Source organism: Pollachius pollachius (genome assembly GCF_949987615.1).
Source record: "Pollachius pollachius genome assembly, chromosome: 3".
Classification (NCBI taxonomy): Eukaryota; Metazoa; Chordata; class Actinopteri; order Gadiformes; family Gadidae; genus Pollachius; species Pollachius pollachius.
Window position 1 is genome coordinate 3,859,672 of NC_136936.1, and position 23,393 is coordinate 3,883,064.

General features: G+C 48.5%; 1 protein-coding gene across 1 annotated transcript in view; it reads right to left on the minus strand.

Moving 5' to 3' along the window:
* Nucleotides 1–23,393, minus strand: part of arhgap32a (Rho GTPase activating protein 32a) — a gene marked incomplete at its 3' end in the record, with an annotated part of 32,577 nt that overhangs the window by 4,518 nt on the left and 4,666 nt on the right. The window contains 19 exon segments of the mRNA XM_079733393.1: nt 235–309; nt 964–1,109; nt 1,475–1,688; nt 3,890–4,035; nt 4,595–4,702; nt 6,927–7,009; nt 7,697–7,841; nt 8,211–8,313; nt 10,379–10,528; nt 11,157–11,238; nt 11,710–11,787; nt 12,115–12,237; nt 12,854–12,946; nt 13,658–13,795; nt 14,999–15,085; nt 19,711–19,795; nt 20,571–20,668; nt 20,906–21,002; nt 22,422–22,535. Coding sequence (XP_079589519.1) covers nt 235–309; nt 964–1,109; nt 1,475–1,688; nt 3,890–4,035; nt 4,595–4,702; nt 6,927–7,009; nt 7,697–7,841; nt 8,211–8,313; nt 10,379–10,528; nt 11,157–11,238; nt 11,710–11,787; nt 12,115–12,237; nt 12,854–12,946; nt 13,658–13,795; nt 14,999–15,085; nt 19,711–19,795; nt 20,571–20,668; nt 20,906–21,002; nt 22,422–22,510 — 2,140 coding nt within the window. The 5' untranslated portion in view covers nt 22,511–22,535.

The following is a 23,393-nucleotide window of genomic DNA, read 5'->3' on the forward strand; positions in this document are numbered from 1 at the left end:
AGCTTAGCATCAAACGTAATAAGGCACCAGCGTGATATACCGGCCACTATCGTACTAATGGGAACGGGGAGTGTTAACTACTAATATTTAATGAAATAGTTTAAAATGTGCAATAATACATTAGACCCATAGCACATTAGAACCTGAATTTGAGTAATTGTATAAAGATTAAACAGACAAAATAATTAAGATTCATTCATTCAAACGAAATGTAAAACGTGCAGTGGTGATTACCTTCGATGGAATGCAGTGACGTCAGCGACTCCTCGCTCTTTGTAGAGCGTATGGTTCCGCCGTGGCCCCGCCCACCTGAGTCACCGCCAGAGGATCAGAGGAATTCAAAACCAACACACAGGTCAGGGGACGGTTGACACTCAGGCTTTTCGAGGGTTACCGTCACATGTGGGAGGGTCCGCCCGGACGTGACGGATGGATAGATCGACCAATACCAGCGTACCCAGTGGACTGTACCAGCTGGGGGGCTGGTCCAGCCATCATACATCCGGGGGGGAGACACAAGTGGCTGCGGTCGATATAGGGGGCATGCAAACGGTAGCCGTGACAGCCTGTTTGTGAAGTCCAGGCGGTAAAGACTAACATGATGTTCCTCTAATGGCCTATGAAGACGTATCAACATTCTCAAAATGGCCGTGTGACAACCAATCAGTCACTTCATTGACGCTACATCCATACTTTGCATCTGTTGGATACATGTTGGAATGGAGGGAAGAGGACTGGAAGGAGAGAGGAGAGGGGAGAGCAGGAGAGGAGAGGAAAGGAGAGGATCGGAGAGGAGAGGAAAGGGGAGGAGGTAAGGGGAGAGGATAAGAGCGGAGAGGAGAGGAGAAGAGAGGAGAAGAGGGAAGGGGAGGTGATAAGAGAGGAGAGAAGAGGAGAGGAAAGGAGAGGAGAGGAGAGGAGACGAGTGGAGACAAGACGAGACAAGGTTAGGTGTGGTCTGACCTGGCAGTGGGATACTCTTGATGTCGTTGGGCTCGCTGGGGTGGCGTTTCAGCTTGCGTTTGGAGACTGAGTGCGACTTTCCCAGGTGAAAGAAGGAGAGCCAGTTCCCCACGGGAGACTTCTTCCCCTTACCGGGAAGACGTTTGCTGCCAGAACAAAGAACACCTCCAAGATTGCTTTCTGTTATCTGTCCCACTTCAAAAAAGTGCAATTCACCTTATCGTGTGATGATTAACCCGGCAAATATCAAAAAGGAGATAGGGTAGCCGGGGCTATATCAAAAACATATATATATTACTGAATGTTGAATCTGCAGGGATTGAACCAGCCGGTGCCAGGTCCCCTAAAAGCAATGTGGAAAGAACTAAGGTCATCACGACAAAGAGAGACTAATAAAAATCCTATTTGCTTCGGCTATAGACCATAGACAGAGGAAACGCCTTGGGTCCACAACACGGCGGAGGCCAAGAGAGCCGGCGGTAGACCGGACCACAGTCTCCCGGCGCCGTACCTTTCCGCCGGCAGCTCGATGACGGTGTGGAACTTGCCGCCCAGAGCCCCGGGGCCCTCCCCCACCTCGATGTACTCGCTGGGGGCGAGCGAGGGCGTGGTGGCGGGGGAGCCCAGCTGGGCCTGGGTGCGGGCCTGCGCCTCCTCCAGGGAGAGGAGCTTGGTGGACGGGGAGCACACCAGGAGCGACTTGGGCCTGGAGAGGGTGTTGTTACCTGGGGAGGGGGGGGGGGGGGGTCAGACAGGGAGCACGGGTAGGCCTTATATGTGCACGCTCGCACGGACGCCTACACACACACACACACCCACATATCTACACACAACCATACACATACATACATACCACATAGCCACTTGCATGGTCGTATGCACACACAGGCATGCACAGGGACACACACACAAACAAACACAACCACACCAGCATAAACTAGCATAAACACACCAAGCTACCATAAACACACACACAGAAGCATGAAAACACCCACAAACCAGCATAAACACACACACAAACACACCCACATATCTACACCCACACAACCATACACATACACACACCACATAGCCACTTACAGTGGGGCAAAAAAGTATTTAGTCAGCCACCAATTGTGCAAGTTCTCCCACTTAAAAAGATGAGAGGCCTGTAATTTTCATCATAGGTATACCTCAGCTATGAGAGAAAAATGAAAAAAAAAATCTAGAAAATCACATTGTCTGACTTTTAAAGAATTTATTTGCAAATTATGGTGGAAAATAAGTATTTGGTCAATAACAAAAGGTCATCTCAATACTTTGTTACATGCCCTTTGTTGGCAATGACAGAGGTCAAACGTTTTCCGTAAGTCTTTACAAGGTTTTCACACACTGCTGCTGGTATTTTGGCCCATTCCTCCATGCAGATCTCCTCTAGAGCAGTGATGTTTTTGGGCCTTTGCTGGGCAACACAGACTTTCAACTCCCTCCAAAGATTTTATATGGGGTTGAGATCTGGAGACTGGCTAGGCCACTCCAGGACCTTGAAATGCTTCTTACGAAGCCACTCCTTCGTTGCCCGGGCGGTGTGTTTGGGGTCATTGTCATGCTGAAAGACCCAGCCATGTTTCATCTTCAGTGCCCTTGCTGATGGAAGGAGGTTTTCACTCAAAATCTCACGATACATGGCCCCATTCATTCTTTCCGTCACACGGATAAGACATCCTGGTCCCTTGGCAGAAAAACAGCCCCAAAGCATGATGTTTCCACCCCCATGCTTCACTGTAGGTATGGTGTTCTTTGGATGCAACTCAACACGACGAGTTGAGTTTTTACCAAAAAGTTCTATTTTGGTTTTATCTGACCATATGACATTCTCCCAATCCTGTTCTCGATCATCCAAATGCTCTCCAGCAAACTTCAAACGGGCCCGGACATGCACTGGCTTTAGCAGGGGGACACGTCTGGCACTGCAGGATTTGAGTCCCTGGCGGCGTAGTGTGTTAGTGATGGTAGCCTTTGTTACTTTGGTCCCAGCTCTCTGGAGGTCATTCACTAGGTCCCCCCGTGTGGTTCTGGGATTTTTGTTCACCGTTCTTGTGATCATTTTGACCCCACAGGGTGAGATCTTGCGTGGAGCCCCAGATCGAGGGAGATTATCAGTGGTCTTGTATGTATTCCATTTCCTAATAATTGCTCCCACAGTTGACTTCTTCACACCAAGCTGCTTACCTATTGCAGATTCAGACTTCCCAGCCTGGTGCAGGTCTACAATTGTGTTTCTGGTGTCCTTTGACAGCTCCTTGGTCTTGGCCATAGTGGAGTTTGGAGTGTGACTGTTTGAGGTTGTGGACAGGTGTCTTTTATACTGATAAGGAGTTCAAACAGGTGCCATTAATACGGGTAACGAGTGGAGGACAGAGGAGCCTCTTAAAGAAGAAGTTACAGGTCTGTGACAGCCAGAAATCTTGCTGGTTTGTAGGTGACCAAAAACTTATTTTCCACCATAATTTGCAAATAAATTCTTAAAAAATCAGACAATGTGATTTTCTGGATTTTCTTTTTCATTTTGTCTCTCATAGCTGAGGTTTACCTATGATGAAAATTACAGGCCTCTCTCGTCTTTTTAAGTGGGAGAACTTGCACAATTGGTGGCTGACTAAATACTTTTTTGCCCCACTGTACATGCACGTATGCACACACAGGCATGCACAGGGACACACACACAACCACGCCAGCATCAACACACACACACACACAAGCATAAACACACCACACTAGCATAAACACACACACATACACACCAGCATAAACACACACACCCACAGACACACACATCCACAGCATGAAAACACCCACAAACCAGCATAAACACACACACACACACACACACACACACACAAAACCACCCCCACAATAGTATAAACACACACACAGACACACCCACCTGTGCCGTCCCGTATGGCGGGGTTGAGCTTGGAGCTGAACAGCTTCTCCGTGTTGTTCAGGATGAACTCCACCACCACCGACTGGATGCGGACCTCCATGAAGGCCGCCGTGCCGCTGAAGCAGGCCGACTCGATCTGCTTGGACCTGGGGGACACACGGAGACACGCGCTACGGCACAGGCTGACCCAGTTCACCGGCCCACAACACCACGGAGATCTGCCCTAGTTCCCGTCGCGGATTAGTCCCAGAAGGAAAGGCGCGCCGCGGCCGGGGAACGGGGCTAATTGTGTGCGTGAGAGTGAGTGAGTGAGTGAGTGTGTGTCCCTGTGTGTTATTGAGTGAGTGAGTGATTGAGTGAGTGAGAGAGAGATAGAGTTTGTATGTGTGCCTGTGTATGTGTGTGTATGTGTGTGTGTGTGTTTGTCCCTCTGTGCGTGTGAGTGAGTGAGTGAGTGAGTGAGTGAGTGAGTGAGTGCGTGCGTGTGTGCGTGCGTGCGTGTGTGAGAGAGAGATAGCGTTTGTGTGTGTCGCTGTGTGTGTATGTGTGTGTGTTTGTGTGTTTGTGTGTGTGTGTGCTTGTGTGTTGGTGAGTGAGTGTGTTCGTCCCTCTGTGTGTATGAGTGAGTGAGTGCGTGCGTGCGTGCGTGCGTTTCCCTATAAGTGCCTCCCTGTGTGTGTCCCTGTGTGGGTCCCTGTGTGTTACCTGAGCAGGTTGGGGGCCCAGACAATGGCCAGGTTCTTGGTGTGCATGTTGGTGATGGGGCTGAAGGTGGCCAGGCGGGACAGGTGCCTCATCAGGAACTCCAGGCTCCTGGGGAGGTAACGGAGGCCTTGATCTGGACGGGCCTTCACTTTCCTTCAACCCAGCACTTCGACAAGTTATTTGGTCTGTTCATTAATTTTGTGTCTCGTTCATTATTTGCATAGCTGACACTTAAAGTAGCAGATGGTATGGTTTGGGGTGGTTCGAAAGCACTAATTGTGCGTCCTTGGTGATGTTACTATGTTGATGGATTTATGTCGTGCACATGCCTCATAATTTCCACGTTGTCAAGGACCCCCTTGACAACGAGATGCCACAACTCAAGGGTTTCATCCTCTGTAAACAAATCTAATTTGAATAAATCTGGAAGGTTTCACAAACAGTTTTCGTTCGGTTTATGAGGGTAGGTCTGCTTGGGGACATTAATCTCCCAATCAGCCAATCGCGTGGCAGCCTCTCAGAAGTGGGTCGACATGGTCAAGTGCTTTCAGAAGTCGTTCAGACCAAACTGAGTGGGGACCAATGGGATCTCATTGACCTTCACCGTGGAGTGATTGGCGGCGCCAGTCGGGCTTGTGTGAGTTCATCAGAAACTGAAAGTCCTCCAGGAATTACACAAACATCAGCCTCAGGAGTTGACAGGGAATGGCCCCAAGAATACAAAGTATCCAGTCCTTCCTAGCGAGTCGACTCAGGACAGCAGTCCTCTCTGTCACCAGCAGAGGGAGTCCCAGGGCGACTGACAATAGGAAGTCTCTCTCGTGTCCCGTACAACTCAACCCCGCAGGGTGAATCATTCATGATAAGTTTAAGCCAGTGACTGTAGTTTGACCCCAGGCATTGAGCGCTTTGCTAAATAGTCCTCCTGTTAAATGTGCTATTATCTTCTGCATGTATCACTATATTATGCTGACACAGTGGAACTTCACCGAAAACAGAGCATCACCTCCCAGTGTGAACCTCAACAAATAGCAACAGACTAAAAATAAAAAACTGCTGAGCATGGAAGAAAGAGGAAAAGAGTAATGCAGTACAGCGGTTTTCACGTGGGGGTTCGCTGCCCCAAGGGGCGCTGTGAAGGATTGCAGGGGGTATTCTGAAAATGTGAATATTAAGCGTATCTGAATAGCAGTGTACAAGTTCTGTTAATCCCTCCAATGAATGATATTAATCATAAGCAAAGTCCTTGTTGTTAACCAAACCTGAAGTACTTGCATCCCGGGGCGGATCTAAGGGTGGGCCTGGTTGGTACAGGCCCACCCAGATTGACAGTGGGCCCACCCAATCAGATTCATGAAAAAAAAAATATATATATATATATATATATATATAGATATATATTTTTTTTTTAATGTTTAATTGTCTTTTCTCATACAATATAGTTTTTTGTCTTGAATACATTTATAATTTTAAATATTTACAGTAGCTACCAAAAAATAATAATATTCAGAAACCCCTCTCGTACTCATTAGTTCTGTCCAGTGACGTCTTTACGCAACATCATGGTCGACGCAGACAGCCGATGGTGGTTTTGTGCACCATCAGATAGCAGTCTCAATTAGCAATGGTTAAACAGCTCTCTTTGAGTCACTTATGATGACATAATCAACTTTTTCAACTCGAAACCTAGGAGACTCCGCCTTGTGTAGAAGCTCCGGTTAGACCGGGTTTTTGTATGCTGGCCCGCCGTGGCATTATTGCTGTTTCTGAAAGTTTTTTTCTGAATATTAATTCATTCAATTCGTTTGATCCATATTCATGTTCGGGTTGTAGTCACTATAACGTGAGCTATGCAGCGTTGGATTTGTGTTTTTATTATGTGATATTCTGACATGAGTAAAAGGCATATCAAAATGTACTACCGACCTGCACGTTCTCTCCACTTCATGATTTTATATATATATATATGTTTCTTTAATCTTTGAAAAAACCAAGGCCCATCCAGATATTCCTAGGCCCACCCATAAATTACGTTCTGAATCCGCCACTGCTTGCAGCACCCCTTTAATGTTAACCAAATAAACTGCTTCATTAAACTTCAATATTTATATTAATAAAAAAAGAATCCCTCCAAACACTTATTTGTTCTGGTGAAAGGGGTACTTTAGTTGAATAAATATCCCATAAAAAATAAGATATTATTATATATCTATAAAGTAAAAATACGTTGATAAAAACCGTTTGAGAACCACAGATTTAGCAGCCACACAGTATCCCTAAGAGGTGACATTCCCAAAACAGCCACCAGGGCGCACCAGTGAGCCAGACAGACCTGTAGTGCGGAGGGGGCAGCTGCTGGATGACGTTGTGGATCTTGGCCAGCCTCTCCTCATCTGTGGAGGCAGACACGGCGTCCTGGGAGGGCACAGAAGAAGAAAGCGTCCCTCTTAAGAGAGCTGCTTGACATTCACGCTCTGCGTCTCCCTCGGCCAGTGGGCTTAATCCGCATCTTTGTGTTTGTAGAAAGCTCCTCCGAATGCACCGACCCCGCGCTTTAAACCCATCAAAGAAAACAACCAATGAATCTTTTTAATGTTCTTTCACCGGCCACAGATTAACAGAGACTGCTCTATCTCAGCAGATGCTCAGTTTAAAACATTTTTACCATCCTCTGAGCTTTAATGCCAGTTCCTAGCGCCTGGATATAGATCTAACCCCAACCCAGCCTAATGAGATCAAATCCCTTTTCCCTGGACTGGAGCCACCCTGGGACTCCACCACGGTGGTTCTGTTCACTGGAGTCTCTGATAGTACCCAGGCTGGGACCCCCCCCCCCCCCCGGCCAAGAGCCAAACGGGAGCCCCCATGGCAGTTCTGTTCACTTGAAGTCTCTCATAGTCCCCAGATTGGGACCCCCCCCTGGTCCAGAGCCAAACGGGAGCCCCCATGCCAGTTCTGTTCACTTGAAGACCCCCCGGTCCAGCCTGGGCCCCCCAAGGCAGAAACTGTAATATCTTTAATAGTACCGAGGCTGGGTCCCCCACCCCCACCCCCCCGATCCGGAGCCTGCCCAGAACCCCCCACTACGGCGGCGGTACTCACGGAGAACCTCTCGTACAGCTGGTAGGTGAGCAGCGGGTTGGGCAGCTCTCTGAAGTACAGCTTGCACAGGGAGCCCACTGAGTGGATGTCCTGTCTGAACACGTCCCGGCTGAGGTCTGGCACCTGCTCCGAGTCAAACTCATGCCTGGGCACGGGGCGTGAGAACCGGGACGGGACACGGGATGGAGGGGGTGGGTGGTCGAGCAGGGGAGGGGAGGGGATGTTAAGATGCAGGTTGTCCGTCTCATCGTTAAGGATCGAAGGCTTCGCGACCATATGCTAGCGTGGGAAAACCCTCACAGGGGTAATCGGTTTTTGCTTTGACCCGTGATTCGAGTTCCAGATTGCATCGTGTTTAACAACAAAATGACAAGTAAAGGCCTGTTTGTACTTTAAAACCCGATGCCGGAATCAGGTCTAGACTCAACTGGTCTAGACTGGAAGTTCTGGCCAGGAGTCACAAAAAGAGCGATCTTGTTCATGGCGGTCCCAAACCCCGGAGAGCGGGAAGCACCTGAGTTTCTGGATGTTGGAGGAGATCCCAGAGAGTCTGTAGATTCCGTCCACCACGCCGTTCTTCTCAATGAACTCGGCACAGCTCCTCACCACCTGGGGCACTGGACAGCAGGAACAGGGTCAGAACAACCAGAATCAGAATCTGATAACCACAGTAAAGGTCATTTGGTGTAAGCTATTGTCCTAAATTATATCCTATTATTCTGCTGCTGTTGCTGTAACACAGGAAGTTCCCCTCCAGAGGATTAATAAAGTGATCTTCTCTTATTGTATCTTAAGCACCTCGGTATACTGAAATGTCATCAGTTAAATGTTTGTGAGGTTAAGTTGAAATGCACAGATATTGTACAACTTCAGACTTTGAAATTAAGTTTGGATCTTGCTTACGGTGTATTCAAAGCACGCAGCAATTGACAGGAGGTTGATTTAGACACACATGTCTTACTAGCGACCCTCAAATCCAAATTCAGGTTCCAGGATTTGGTTTCTCACATTCTGGATTAGCATTAAGAATTAGAATACAACCCAAAGAGAGATGAAGATTACCGTGCAACCAGGTGACTGGGATTAATCTCCTACAGCGTTGATCCAAATCTTATAACAACCACTGGATTCATCTACTGCAGGGTTGAGCCAAGTCTTATAACAACCACTGGATTCATCTACTACAGTGTTTATCACAGTCTTATAACAACCACTGGATTAATCTACTGCAGGGTTGAGCCAAGTCTTATAACGACCACTGGATTAATCTACTGCAGGGTTGAGCCAAGTCTTATAACAACCACTGGATTCATCTACTACAGTGTTTATCACAGTCTTATAACAACCACTGGATTCATCTACTGCAGGGTTGAGCCAAGTCTTATAACAACCACTGGATTCATCTACTACAGTGTTTATCACAGTCTTATAACAACCACTGGATTCATCTACTACAGTGTTTATCACAGTCTTATAACAACCACTGGATTCATCTACTACAGTGTTTATCACAGTCTTATAACAACCACTGGATTAATCTACTGCAGGGTTGAGCCAAGTCTTATAACAACCACTGGATTCATCTACTACAGTGTTTATCACAGTCTTATAACAACCACTGGATTCATCTACTACAGTGTTTATCACAGTCTTATAACAACCACTGGATTCATCTACTACAGGGTTTATCACAGTCTTATAACAACCACTGGATTCATCTACTACAGTGTTTATCACAGTCTTATAACAACCACTGGATTCATCTACTACAGTGTTTATCACAGTCTTATAACAACCACTGGATTCATCTACTACAGTGTTTATCACAGTCTTATAACAACCACTGGATTCATCTACTACAGTGTTTATCACAGTCTTATAACAACCACTGGATTCATCTACTGCAGGGTTGAGCCAAGTCTTATAACAACCACTGGATTCATATACTACAGTGTTTATCACAGTCTTATAACAACCACTGGATTCATATACTACAGTGTTTATCACAGTCTTATAACAACCACTGGATTCATCTACTACAGGGTTTATCACAGTCTTATAACAACCACTGGATTCATCTACTACAGTGTTTATCACAGTCTTATAACAACCACTGGATTCATCTACTACAGTGTTTATCACAGTCTTATAACAACCACTGGATTCATCTACTACAGGGTTTATCACAGTCTTATAACAACCACTGGATTCATCTACTACAGTGTTTATCACAGTCTTATAACAACCACTGGATTCATCTACTACAGTGTTTATCACAGTCTTATAACAACCACTGGATTCATCTACTACAGTGTTTATCACAGTCTTATAACAACCACTGGATTCATCTACTACAGTGTTTATCACAGTCTTATAACAACCACTGGATTCATCTACTACAGTGTTTATCACAGTCTTATAACAACCACTGGATTCATCTACTGCAGGGTTTATCACAGTCTTATAACAACCACTGGATTCATCTACTACAGTGTTTATCACAGTCTTATAACAACCACTGGATTCATCTACTACAGTGTTTATCACAGTCTTATAACAAGCACTGGATTCATCTACTACAGTGTTTATCACAGTCTTATAACAACCACTGGATTCATCTACTACAGTGTTTATCACAGTCTTATAACAAGCCCCTCCCCCATCAGGCCTGGCAGCTCTGACCTTCATATCCCGAGTTGTGGAGGTACTCTCCCAGGTCGCAGCCAAACACCCTTTCCTTGAGGATCCCCCGCTGGCGCAGCTTCTGGGGGGGAGGCCGCGACTTCATGAAGGACCGCAGGAAGGTCACCAGCTTGCCGTGCTTCTTACACACTGGGAGGGGTGAAACACACCACACACACACACACACACACACACACACACACACACACACACACACACACACAAAGATACAGACACACACACACACCCACAGATACAGACACACACACACACACACACACACACACACACACACACACACACACACACACACACACAATCACGGACAAACACACACACACACACACACACACACACACATACAGACACAATCACGGTCAAACACACACACACACACACAAAAAAAGACACCGACAGACCAGGCACACACACACACACACACACACACACACACACACACACACACACACACACACACACACACACACACACACACACACACACACACACACACACACACTTGCTCATCAAGCAGATTGTTTTACAAAAGGAACTACAAAAGGAACAAAGTAAAAAAACACCTGTAGAGAGCAGAGTAGCAATAGGAATCGGAAAGATTTATTAATATTACAGAACAGTTCAACCTCAAGCCACAGAGAGTAGCTCGACATGAGCGGTAAAAACAACCAAGTGCTTCATCTGTGGCGTGTGGCATCATCACAAGCAGAGAGCTGAAAGCCGGGGCATCCTTCTGGGGAGGGGGACGGACAGGAGGTACCTGGCTTTGGCACGGCACTCTCCACCGTGGGGGGCATCTTCTCACTGATCAGCTCCACGCAGTCGCAGGGGAAGAAGCCCACCTGCGTGGGAGAGGAGGGGGGGGGCAGAGAGGGCCGCTGTTTCAACATGAATCACTCCGAGCTGGGGAAGGCAACTTTGGAGAAACCGGCCAGAGTAAACTCGATTTTAAAAGTATCCAACCAAATTAACCCCTCCCCTTCCCTTCAGGCCCATCTCCAAAGCCAATCCCCCAAAGCACATGACTAGCTCGCTAGCTTTAGCAGTGGGTCTGTCCATCCTTGTGGAAGACTTCGGTCATGTGTGCGCACAGGTAGCCGGGGAGGCAGGATGACAGACAGGTGAGCCAGCCAATCAATTCACAGAAGCTAGAGATACCTTTTTTTTTGTGGTCAGAGCATTTGATTATCGATTGCTGGCAGAGAATTTCAACAAATATAACAAAAATGCTTATAAAATAAATGGCCTACCCTAGCAATAAAGAGAGGATCAGATGTATTATTTAATATACAGATACATAGAGTTGTCTTTACCTGAAAGCCGTGCTTCCCCCTCCACCAGCCAGTGTCTTCTTTAGGGGGCATGTCGATGACCGACACAATGTCCCCCACCTGGAACAGGGTTATTTCTAGATTAGACCATAGAGTGGCTATATAAAGACACAGCATGATGGCCCTTTCAGAAAGCCCAGGACGATCACATAAAGTACACCAAGAAACAAGACATCGAAAAGTAAACACAGGAAACAATTTTCTTCCCAAGTGTTGCCAAGTGTACTGTTTGCATTGAGTGTTTCTCTACCTCTGCTTTCACGCACAACACAAACTACACCAACAACACCAACTACACCAACTACACGAACACAAGTGTTTCCATTCCTCTGCACTGAACCGAGTGCTCAGCTTGTGTGCGCGGCGTGTGACGTCACGGGGGGTCACCTCAAAGGTCAGCTCGTCCGGGGCCTGGGCGGTGTACCGCTTGGTGACGTGGGCGGCGGCGATGGCCGGCACGTTGATGGAGGACTCTTCAGAAACCAGCAGGTGGTTCCCCTTGTTGTCGATCTGTCCGGGGGGGGGGGGGGGGGGGGGGGAGACGCGAGGCGCGTGGGTCACTACACCAGATTCACATTTACATTACATTCAGCATTCAGCCAAATGATTTGATCCAAGGCGACCTACGGTACATTTGTCGGAAGAAAGAGAAACAACATGTCGCTGTCGGTACGGTAAGGATTTTCATAGAAACAAGTGCCAAGCACTCACAATCATTATGTTAAACCATTCCCCACTATGCAACAAAGATAGCTAGGTTAAGACGCTACACAATGCTACGTCCTCTTCTGTGCACCACTCAGTCCACTTAGAAATATAATATAATATGAAATATAGAGCGTTTATACACCGATCAAATGTACGTTGAAAGGGCTTGGATATTGTTTTTCAGTGTTTGTATTTTCTTGTTAAATGTTTGTATCTTGTTTCCTTGTCTTCATTTCTGTCTGTTCTGTTATGCTGCAAATGGAGCCGATGTGATGCATCACGGCTTCAGACTTGTCTGACGATAATGGGTTATCAGTGTGCGCGTGTGCGGTACATCCGACACTGATGGATGACTCAAAGCCTTTTGGCCCTTTGGAGGCGGGAGTTCAATACGTGGTACGTGCTGATGAAAAGTTACCTCCATCCACGTCAAGACCGGACCGCAGTTGATGTTGTTGTCAGCCAGGGCAGAGAACTGGGAAAGGTATGCGGCCAGCATCTTGGTGACACACTGGGGACACACAGGAGAGAGACGGAGAGAATCCGTTAGTGGAAACAAGGTGCAAATGTCCTCAGACTCCCCTCCCCCCTGTTTAGTCACTAAGAGTACAGCTCCAGCATGAATAAGAGCAAGTTTTGTATCCGAGGTGGAGAAGGGTCATCTTTTATTTACTAGTTAAGTACTTCATTAATCCCGGACAGGAAATATCATTCAGCAGATGCTTTTATCCAAAGTGACAGCGTGGATACATAAACGTATCGTAAACAGGTAGGGGTGAGGCATCCTGATTAAGTATGCCTCCCTGTTAGCTATTGACATTGGGGAGTCGACACACCAGCCACTACACTATCCTCCTCCCCGTGTGATGATACTGCTGTTATGTTATGTGATATTGTAGTTGATCACCCGAGTTGATATTGGAAAGATATTGGTTACAACGTGTTCAGTGTAACAGTATTATGAAAGTATTATACATGATTTACAGTGACTAATAATACAAATATTACTTACTGGTATAGTTGCATAAAACTGCTGTTTATGATGATAACCCCATTAAGTTTAATCTAATAATAATATTAAGAACGATATTTATATTAAAAGGGCAGCATCTGCAGTCATAAAGGAAAAGAAACTGGCCCTGAGGGGGCCTTTAGCCAATGAGGGCAGAAGCACCAGCGTCTCCGGCCAATAGCAGGGCCTGGTGGTTTTTTTCAAACCCACCTCATCGGGTCCCTTCAGTGTCTCATGGCGAGGCAGCTCGGCTAGCTGGGAGAAACGCCGGTCGAAAATACACAGATGGAGGTGCTTGTCCAGCACCCTGAAGTCCTCGAAGGACCGCTTCACGAGCCAGCTCCGGCCCTGCAAGAAACACAGCAAGGTCCTTAAAGGACCTCTTCACGAGCCAGCTCCGGCCCGGCAAGAAACACAGCAAGGTCCTTAAAGGACCTCTTCACAAGCCAGCTCCGGCCCTGAAAGTAACACAGCAAGGTCCTTAAAGGACCTCTTCACAAGCCAGCTCCGGCCCTGAAAGTAACACAGCAAGGTCCTTAAAGGACCTCTTCACAAGCCAGCTTCAGCCCTGCAAACATCCCAGTAAGGTCCTTAAAGGACCTCTTCAACATCCAGCTTCAGCCCTGCACAAAACACAACAAGGTCCTTACAGGACCTCTTTGCAAGCCAGCTCCGGCCCTGCAAGAAACACAGCAAGGTCCTTAAAGGACCTCTTCACAAGCCAGTTCCGGCCCTGAAAACATCAAAGCAAGGTCCTTAAAGTACCTCTTCAACATCCAGCTTCAGCCCTGCACAAAACAAAACAAGGTCCTTAAAGGACCTTTTTACAAGCCAGATTCAGCCCTGCAAGAAACACAGCAAGGTCCTTAAAGGACCTCTTCACAAGCCAGCTCCGGCCCTGAAAACGTCAAAGCAAGGTCCTTAAAGGACCTCTTCAACATCCAGCTTCAGCCCTGCACAAAACAAAACAAGGTCCTTAAAGGACCTTTTTACAAGCCAGCTTCGGCCCTGCAAGAAACACAGCAAGGTCCTTAAAGGACCTCTTCACAAGCCAGCTCCGGCCCTGCAAGAAACACAGCAAGGTCCTTAAAGGACCACTTCACAAATCAGCTTCAGCTCTGTAAACATCACAGCAAGATCCTTAAAGGACCACTTCACAAGCCAGCTCCGGCCCTGCAAGAAACACAGCAAAGAACTTAAAGAAACTTTTGACAAGCCAGCTCCAGCCCTGCACAAAACATTACAAGGTCCTTAAAGGACCTCTTCACAAGCCAGCTCCGGCCCTGTAAACAACACAACAAAGTCCTTAAAGGACCTCTTCACAAGCCAGCTCCGGCCCTGCAAGAAACACAACACACTCCTTAAAGGACCTCTACACAAGCCAGCTTCAGCCCTAGAGAGTGCAAACAACACAACAAAGTCCTTAAAGGACCTCTTCACAAGCCCGCCTCAGCCCTGCACAGAACGACCCCGAGATGACACATGGAGCGGTCAGGTGTCCGCCTCATGTTTCTATTAATATGATGAAGTGTTGTGTGATAGGAATGGTACCTGGCAGCCGATCTGGACCAGAAACAGCAGCTCTTTAGAGTCCAGGCCAGCCTTCTGTCCTTCCCCTTGGTCCTCTGCAAAAGACAGCTTTGTAGAGAAAGAGAGAGAGAGAGAGAGAGAGAGAGAGAGAGAGAGAGAGAGAGAGAGAGAGAGAGAGAGAACGAAAGCGAGAGCGAGGGCGAGAGAGAGAGCGAGGGCAAGAGAGAGAGAGAAAGCGAGAGCGAGACAAAGAGATGGGAGGGGGGGGAGTTAGAGAAAGGAGGTCAATTTTGAAACATTCTCGGGAACCACATTTTAAATAATGGATGAGAAGGACCTTTCTGCGCGTCTGACCTACTGGAGTATACGGAGAGCAAAGAGTGACTGTGTGTGTTCCGCCCAGGTGTGTGTCCTGTGAGCCCCTGAGCTCCAGTGTGTGGGAGGAGCCTACCGAGTTCACTGGGCACGTGCAGAGAGCTCACCTAAGCTCAGGTGAACAATCAGAAGGAGCGCCGACGCTTCCTATCAACAGCGTTTAGCACGTCGTCGCACTTTAGCTCAAGCAAACAGAAATCAAAACCATTCGTTTTAATTTGGGCCCTTTGTACATTTGGTACGTGTATCATTGTAATGAAAGGATACATCTGTGTTAAACCTTATGGAGCTGGGCAGTCTTAGAGTAATGCTAGTTGGTACATGACCAGCACGACACAACCGCCATAAAAGTTTTTCTGAACGCAGATGAAAACAATAAAAAAAAAAAAAAGAGCAAATCTTCTGGAGGAGGTTTGAAACGGGCGTGCTGATGTCGTCTGCCTCTTAGGATCCACGTTCAGACCTCCATCTCCCTCCCTGCAAGTCTGCCCATAAAACCACAGCCATAAATCCTGCAGTGGGAGATTCATAATACATGAGTTATGAGTTGCCAGGGCGACAGCTACAGCAGTCATGCGTAGAGCTGAAATATCGTCCTCTGCCTCTCTGAGATGTTCTACATAACCCGTCAAAGACCGACGGTTCAGAAGAAGAACACGCGCAGAAGGAGAGGGGACTTCAAAGGGGCCCGGGACCCAAGCGAGGTGCAGGGAAGGGAGTTTGGTTATTTATAAATGTGAGCAGCAGTTGATCCAGATTCCCCCACTCTCCACCACGACCTACTTTACACCATCCGCCGCTCGACACTTCCACGGAAACAATGCCGGCTCTGCGACGTCGAGACGCCTGCAGAGAGCGAGAGAACGAGAGAGCGAGGGGGGCTGCTGCAACGACATCCTGCCCAGATCCGGGTGGAGATCACCACAACATTGGATCAGGAGCCCTGATTGCAGCCACTCATCGACCAAACCGTGGTTGAGTAATCACGTGAAAGCTGTGGTAGGGCTCCAGGATGAAGGACGCAACATTGCGCAATAGCGTGAAGCAAACGACGCAGCTAACTCCTCAAAGTGAGACATTTCCAAGAACAGACAATTTCCCCAAATCCCGTGTCCGAATGAAAAGCCTACAAAAACAAAAATTACCGCAGCTCGAAACAGCTCAAAAGCCACCCGGTATCGACCCCGCGCCCGGACGCATTACTTATTCATGAGCATGTGGCGCCGAGCGCGCAGACACAAACACAACGCATGCAAAGGAAGAAAGCGGCACATTCAAGTTACCTGCGCCTATCGCACAACAACACGGGAGATCTGACCACAGCGGGACGGCAGGGCGTGGACGCAGTGCGGTCCCACGCATGGCGAGCCACAGTGGTCTCTACCAGGCTGGGTCTCTAGCAGGCTGGGCCCCCCTCGCTGGGCTCGGTGGGCCGGCGTCGACTGCAGCGTGGGCCGCGGGGAGGAGGAGCGGCGGCTAGACCGGAGGCTGCCTCCAGCAGAGTTCAAGTGCTGCTGCTTCCCCGCCCTGACGTAGCCCCCTCCACCTCCGGTTACCTCCCCCTGACGTAGCCCCCTCCCCCACCCTGGCTCAGCCTGCCTAGACGAGAGCATCCAGAGCTCCCGCCTCCTTCCCAGAGCGGTAAATGATGGAGGAGAACAAATTTGAAAGGGGTATTCTCCCCGCCCACCGCAGTTTGCATCTGTTTCTCTCTCACTCCCTCGCTCAACATCTCGTCCCCCCCCTCCTCCCTTTTCTCTCCCTCCTACTCTCTCTCCCCCCCCCCCCCCCCCCCCCCCAATCAGATTTTTCCCCTCCCTTATTCTCCATCCCTCCGTCTCGTGCTCTCTCCCCCTCTCCTCCATGGGGTGAGTCTCAGGGGGGAGAGTGTTAGCCAGGGAGGAGTCAGAGTGCTAGTACGGCCACACAGACGAGTGTGCACGTGATGCAGCGTGCATGAGAGGCACCATGCACGTGAGAACGGGACGCCTCGGTCCTAGTGGTGAAAGATTCTCGAAGGGAGCATCGTTTCACTCCAAAAATAACTCCTCTACTTTTCAACATTGCGGCTAAACCGGAGGGGAATGTGCTGTGTGTGTATTTGACTGTGTGTGTGTGTGTGTGTGTGTGTGTGTGCGTGTGTGTGTGTGTGTGTGTGTGTTTGTGTGCGTATGTGACTCTACGTGTATGTGACTATGGTGTGTATGTGACTGTGTGTGTGTGTGTGTGTGTGTGTGTGTGTGTGTGTGTATGTGAGTGTGTGTATGTGTGTCTGTGTGTGTATGTGACTGTGTGTGCGTATGTGACTCTATGTGTATGTGACTATGGTGTGTATGTGACTGTGTGTGTGTGTGTTTGACTGTGTGTGTGTGTATGTGGCTGTGTGTGTATGTGACTGGGTGTTAGTATGTGACTGTGTGTGTGTATGTGTGTGTATGTGACTCTGTGTGTATATGACTGTGTGTGGATGCGACTGTGTGTCTGAATAAAGGTGTGTTTGAGGAGGTGAAGGGGGCTACACCCTACTGCAGGGTGAAGTGAAGAGACATCATCTCCTTGTGCCCCCCCCGACCTGTCCTCTATCGTCCATGAATGGAGAGGGACGGGTGGACCCGGTGACGATTCACCCATCGGGACAAAGACTTGCTCTCAGGTTTCTCAACTTCCTCACATGGTGACGAGCCTTAGACCGGACCGCAAAAGCCTGTAGCAATACCAATAATAATGGCATCATTCAGTTTACGATCAAAAAAGGCTGACTTTCTTTTAATATGAATATGCGTTGGTGTCCGTTTGTATGCAGATACGGCATGCATTGTGTGTACCCAGATATGCGTGTGTACAGATAAAGTGTGCATGTGTGTGTACAGATAAAGTGTGCACGTGTGTGTAAAGATACAGTATGTCTGTGTGTATATAGATGCAGCGTGCGTGTGTCTATTCAGATAAAGTGCGCATGTGTGTGCAAAAATTCAGTGCGCATGTGTGTATACAAATACACTGTGCATGTGTTCATACAGATACAGTGTGCATGTGGCTATTCAGATACAGTGCGCATGTGTGTGCAAAAATACAGTGCGCATGTGTGTATACAAATACAGTGTGCATGTGTTTATACAGATGCATGTGTGTGTATTCAGATACACTGCACACAGATACACTGCGCATAGCGCACTGAGCATGTAAGCAAAGCCATGGCAGATTCCCCGGAGTGATATTGCTCTCATGGTACAGGCTGTCCGTCTTTATCTTCATGGTGCTAAGCTGTTCAAGGTCACTGCAAACGGCTTAACCGCTTCAATCCCGCCTGCAGTCTACAACGTGGTGTGTTAGCGCGCTACTGCAGTGTAGCAGTCCCCGGCAGGATCAGTGAAACATAATACACATATGCTTTCATGCGGAGGTGCACGCAATGAAGGCGTAGGGGGGAGGGCAAACGTTCCACTGCTGCCCCCTGCTGGCGGATAAGTGGTATTGCATCGGAGAGGGTCGGCTAACCAGGCAGCTAACAGCCACTTTCACAAATTACAGAGGTCTGCTCCGCTGCCTCTCATTATCGCTGCAGCGACAAATGCTCCACAAGCATTTACACAAGTACTTCTTCAGTATACAACCCGATGGATGTATACTAGATATATCTATCTCGTGCCACAGCGCAGGTTGTTGTGGAGTCTGGGATAACAAGGGATTGCCATCTGGGAAACTGCTCTGTTCTGTCACAGCTCACTTGTTCATTGTCGCCGGTTGATGATGAACGTTTATTCCAACTCATAGACTGGACCACAGGTGCATCCAGTGTCAAATTCACAAAAACCCTTTGAACCAGCATGAGTCTGCCTTCAGAAGAAATGACAACGCTGGGAGATAGAGTAACGTTTTCCAGTATTTATGAAATTGGCTGTGATAAACTGTAAACAGTGATGGTGGTATCGCTTTCTCTTTTGAAAACATATGGGCCGAACATTGTTCAGGAGGCAGAACGGGTTGACTGGTAACAGAAAGGTTGCTAGTTAGATTCCCGGCTCCAACTAGCTCAGTGGTTCGGTGTCCCTGAGCGAGATCCCTCACCCTGACAGCACCCGACGAGCTGGCTGTCGCCTTTCATGGCTGACACCGCCGTCGGTGTGTGAATGTGTGCGTGAACAGGTGAATGTTGTTAAGCGCTTTGAGTGGCCACTGGTTAGAAAATCTCTACATAATTGCAGTCCATCTACCATACGTTTAAATGTGCTCTCATGCATTTATTCTGTGTTCATGACTTTGGCGTATCATCAAAAAGGAGACAGGGGACTCTCTACAAAGACTCGACACTACGCTGTCCTACACAAACACAAGCAGCCGTGCGCTGTGGGCCTCACCTGGACGGTGCCAAAGTCCACGTTCTCGTAGTGGAAGTGGGCGCACTCTGCCAGCCGCGGGAAGTGACCTCTGGTGAAGGTGAGCCTGAGGGAGGGAGAAACACAGCCCATCAGAGAGAGTGAGAGAGGGCAGAGAGAGTGAGAGAGTGAGAGAGAGCAGAGAGAGCAGATGGAGTGAGAGTTAGCAGAGAGTGAGAGAGTGAGTGAGAGAGAGAGAGTGAGAGAGAGCAGAGAGAGTGAGAGTGAGCAGATAGAGTGAGAGAGAGCAGAGAGAGTGAGAGAGGGCAGAGTGAGAGTGAGCAGACAGAGTGAGAGAGAGCAGAGAGAGTGAGAGTGAACAGAGAGAGTGAGAGTGAGCAGAGAGAGTGAGAGTGAGAAAGAGAGTCAGTGAAAGTGAGAGCAGAGACAGAGTGAGAAAGAAAGTGTAAGAGAGAACGGCGAGAGTGAGTGAGAGAGAGTGAGGAAGACAGACTGAAAGAGAGAGCAGTGAGAGAGTGGGAAAGAAAGTGTGTGAGAGAACAGAGTAAGAAAGAGTGGGCGAAAGAATGCAATCAAACCCAGGGGGTAAGAGAGTCAGAGTGAGAGAAAACGAGCCTGAGTCAGACGGGACGAGAGAGAGCAGGCAGAATGAGTAAGAGAGAGAGCAGGATAAACGGAGAACAAACAAGGAACAAGGGAAGAAGAGCAAACAAAAAGACACTGGGCCCATTGAAGACGGGCAGAGACAGCAGGTCCACTAATCCGCCTGACACCCATCCACGTTTTTTTTTTTTTTTCTCTCTCTTACGGCTCCCTGGCCTGGATAGGAGCCCTGGTTTACAGCCCATAATAGCAGCCGAGGTGTCGCGGGTGGGACCTACTTCTTCATGTGTTTGACCTTCATGCTGGCCGTGCTCACGCAGGAGCGCAGGAGTGGCTCCGCCGCCGGGGGGGGCTCGGTGACGTCATCGCTCCCCATCTGCCCGGGAGTAAAACAGGACTCAACGTCAACGACCCGCCACCCATAACCAGTCGTCTCGCGGTGAGCACGCAGCGGCCGTTTCTCCCCCCCCTGTGCGTTCAGTACGGGACACTGATAGCGCACTAGCGTCGGACTTTGAACTCCCGACTGTCGTAAACTGCAGGGTCGGGTGTGTCGACCAATCACGGGTCACCTCGGGGTCACATGGGCGTGTGTGTGTGTGTGTGTTCGTACCCTGGCAGTTAAAAGCTCTTGGGGGGTCTTCTCTGGGTTGGGGGTTATAGCTGGTGGTGGTAAGGCGTCATCTTTGGCTCCGTCGGAGGCACAAGGCCTGAAAGGTAAACGGTACGAGAGAAGGAGTGAACGGTGAACACTGAGTGTTCCTGTACATTGTGAGTCGTTTTGTCCAGGTACACAGAGGGCGAAGGTGGGAGAGAGGGCGAGTACAGGTTGTTACTGTGTGTGTGCGTGTGTATGTGTATATGTTTGTTTGTGTCTGTCTGTCTGTCTGTCTGTCTGTCTGTCTGTCTGTCTGTCTGTCTGTCTGTCTGTCTGTCTGTCTGTCTGTCTGTCTGTCTGTCTGTCTGTCTGTCTGTGTGCATGAATACCACCAGGCAGGCAGCGATGAGTACATTACACTATGACAGGTGGATAAAAAAAACACCAAAAAAGGGAAACAAAGCAGAAACAAACAAACATGGTGGAATACTGAACACGTCAAGGTAATAATCGACCCAGACATCTGAGGGAATTCAACCACTTCCTCACCGTCAAGGAAGCTGGCCATCCTTTATCAAACACAGCGCTGGCCCATATTGGCCGGCCCTGGTGTGAGTGGCCTTTGTGTGTTCATGGGGTAACCAAAACCCTTCTATTCAGCGCGCTCCAGCCACAAGGGAGTGTTTCAGAAAACTTCCCAGTGAGTCAGTGAGTTCGTTGGGGAGTGGAAGCCTCGTCCAATCAGCACAGGTTTTATTAAGCATGAGAGCCAGTCTCCACGGAAGTCACACGGCGTCCCTCCCTTCACACTGACAACAGTCATAACCAGCAGGACCATGATAAAAATAACAGGGACACAATAACCAATAACCATTGTAATATGTTTATGTAATACACGTGCAGTATCAGGTGAAAAAGGTGCTTCACTTTATGCAAATGAGGCTTGATAAATCGGACGAGCGTGAAATAAATAGATTAAAATGACATTCAAGCGAATGCCGATGAAGGGACGAACACAGACAAATCGATTAAACGACCACACAAAACGTGTGTGAGAGAAAAACGATAAACACTTCTCAGATGTGTTCACACAGACAAGCTAAGCTCCTCTGGCAGACTGATGTATCCTCATCCCTTCAGGCCCAGGAGAGACGAGAAAACAAGGGCATAACTCTCTGAAACATAATGATTACGATCTGCATTCACCGACGGTGTGAGCGAGAACGGGGCATGCAGTCACCTTCATCCAAACACACCATCCTCGCCCTCCCACCGCATAGACAACTCGACTGATTTTCTGTCGCCCATCCTCTCATTCCACCTACACACCCGCACATACACCCGCAAATATACACACACACACAGCACCAAAGCCTAGCCTAGCACTGAGTCTATTTTGAGCTCGTACACAGAAAGGCACAAGCCTCCACATGGGCTGAAAACATGCTTAGCGTGGGAACAAACACACACGCCCACACGCCCACATGCCTCCGCTGCGTACCTACGAGCGGTTTCATGCGAAGGGACTCACCCTTCAAGGACGTCACCACTTCCTGCTTCTCCCCCTGGTCCTGAGGCAGCGTTCTCGATCACCGCGGCAACCACGCATCCAGCCTCCATGATGTTGCCTTACCGCAACAGCCCGCTTAGGAGGAGGAGAGGAGGAGTGGGAGGGGGAAGAGCGAGAGAGAGAGAGACAGAGACAGGAGGGAGGGGGAGGAAGGAGGGAGAGATGGAGGAAAGGTGGGTGGTTAGAACGGAGAGGAGGACGAACGAGAAGAGGAGTGTGAAACGAAAGCTTTGGACGTCGCCAGCCCAGCGAAGCCAAAGCGAGAATGGTCTCGAGGCTGTACATCCAGCAGGCAGCAGACACTGTAATAACCGATGACATCATGCTTCAGCTCCCTCAAGGTGCTTTGGTGAAGATGCAAACGATGCAGAGCTATTTCTCCCAGACATTTGTTTGATTTCAAAAGGCCACCCAGCCAAGTCAAGTTAATCTCAAGATAGAGACGGCAAAGAGACATTCCATAGCCGACTTAAACATTATATATAAAAGGAATGCATGCTTGTTATGCTTTTGAATGCTTTGTGCATTCAGAGTCTGAATGCTGTTGGTGGCCAAGACGTGGGATCCTCTTCTGTCTCTACGACAGAGATGCGTGTAAGTAGATCCAAGTGGATTATCTCTCCATCTTCCCTACTGTAGTTAAACCTAACTGAAAGAATGTCCTGATACGCGTGAAACCAGACCCCACTGAATGCACCGGTGCAATTTCCCCTTTACGAGTCAAAACAAACATGCACACAGGGAAAGGCCTTGATAACAAAGACACCGGGTGAGACCAAACAAACAGCCTCACACTTGGATGAACCTTCAAACTCTTGAACTGCTCAGGATTACAGAAGATGAATAGCGGGGGTTTCACCTCTTATTTGACGAGGTTCCCGCCGTTCAAAATGACGGTTGAACTGACTCTTACTAGCATTACTAAACAGTACA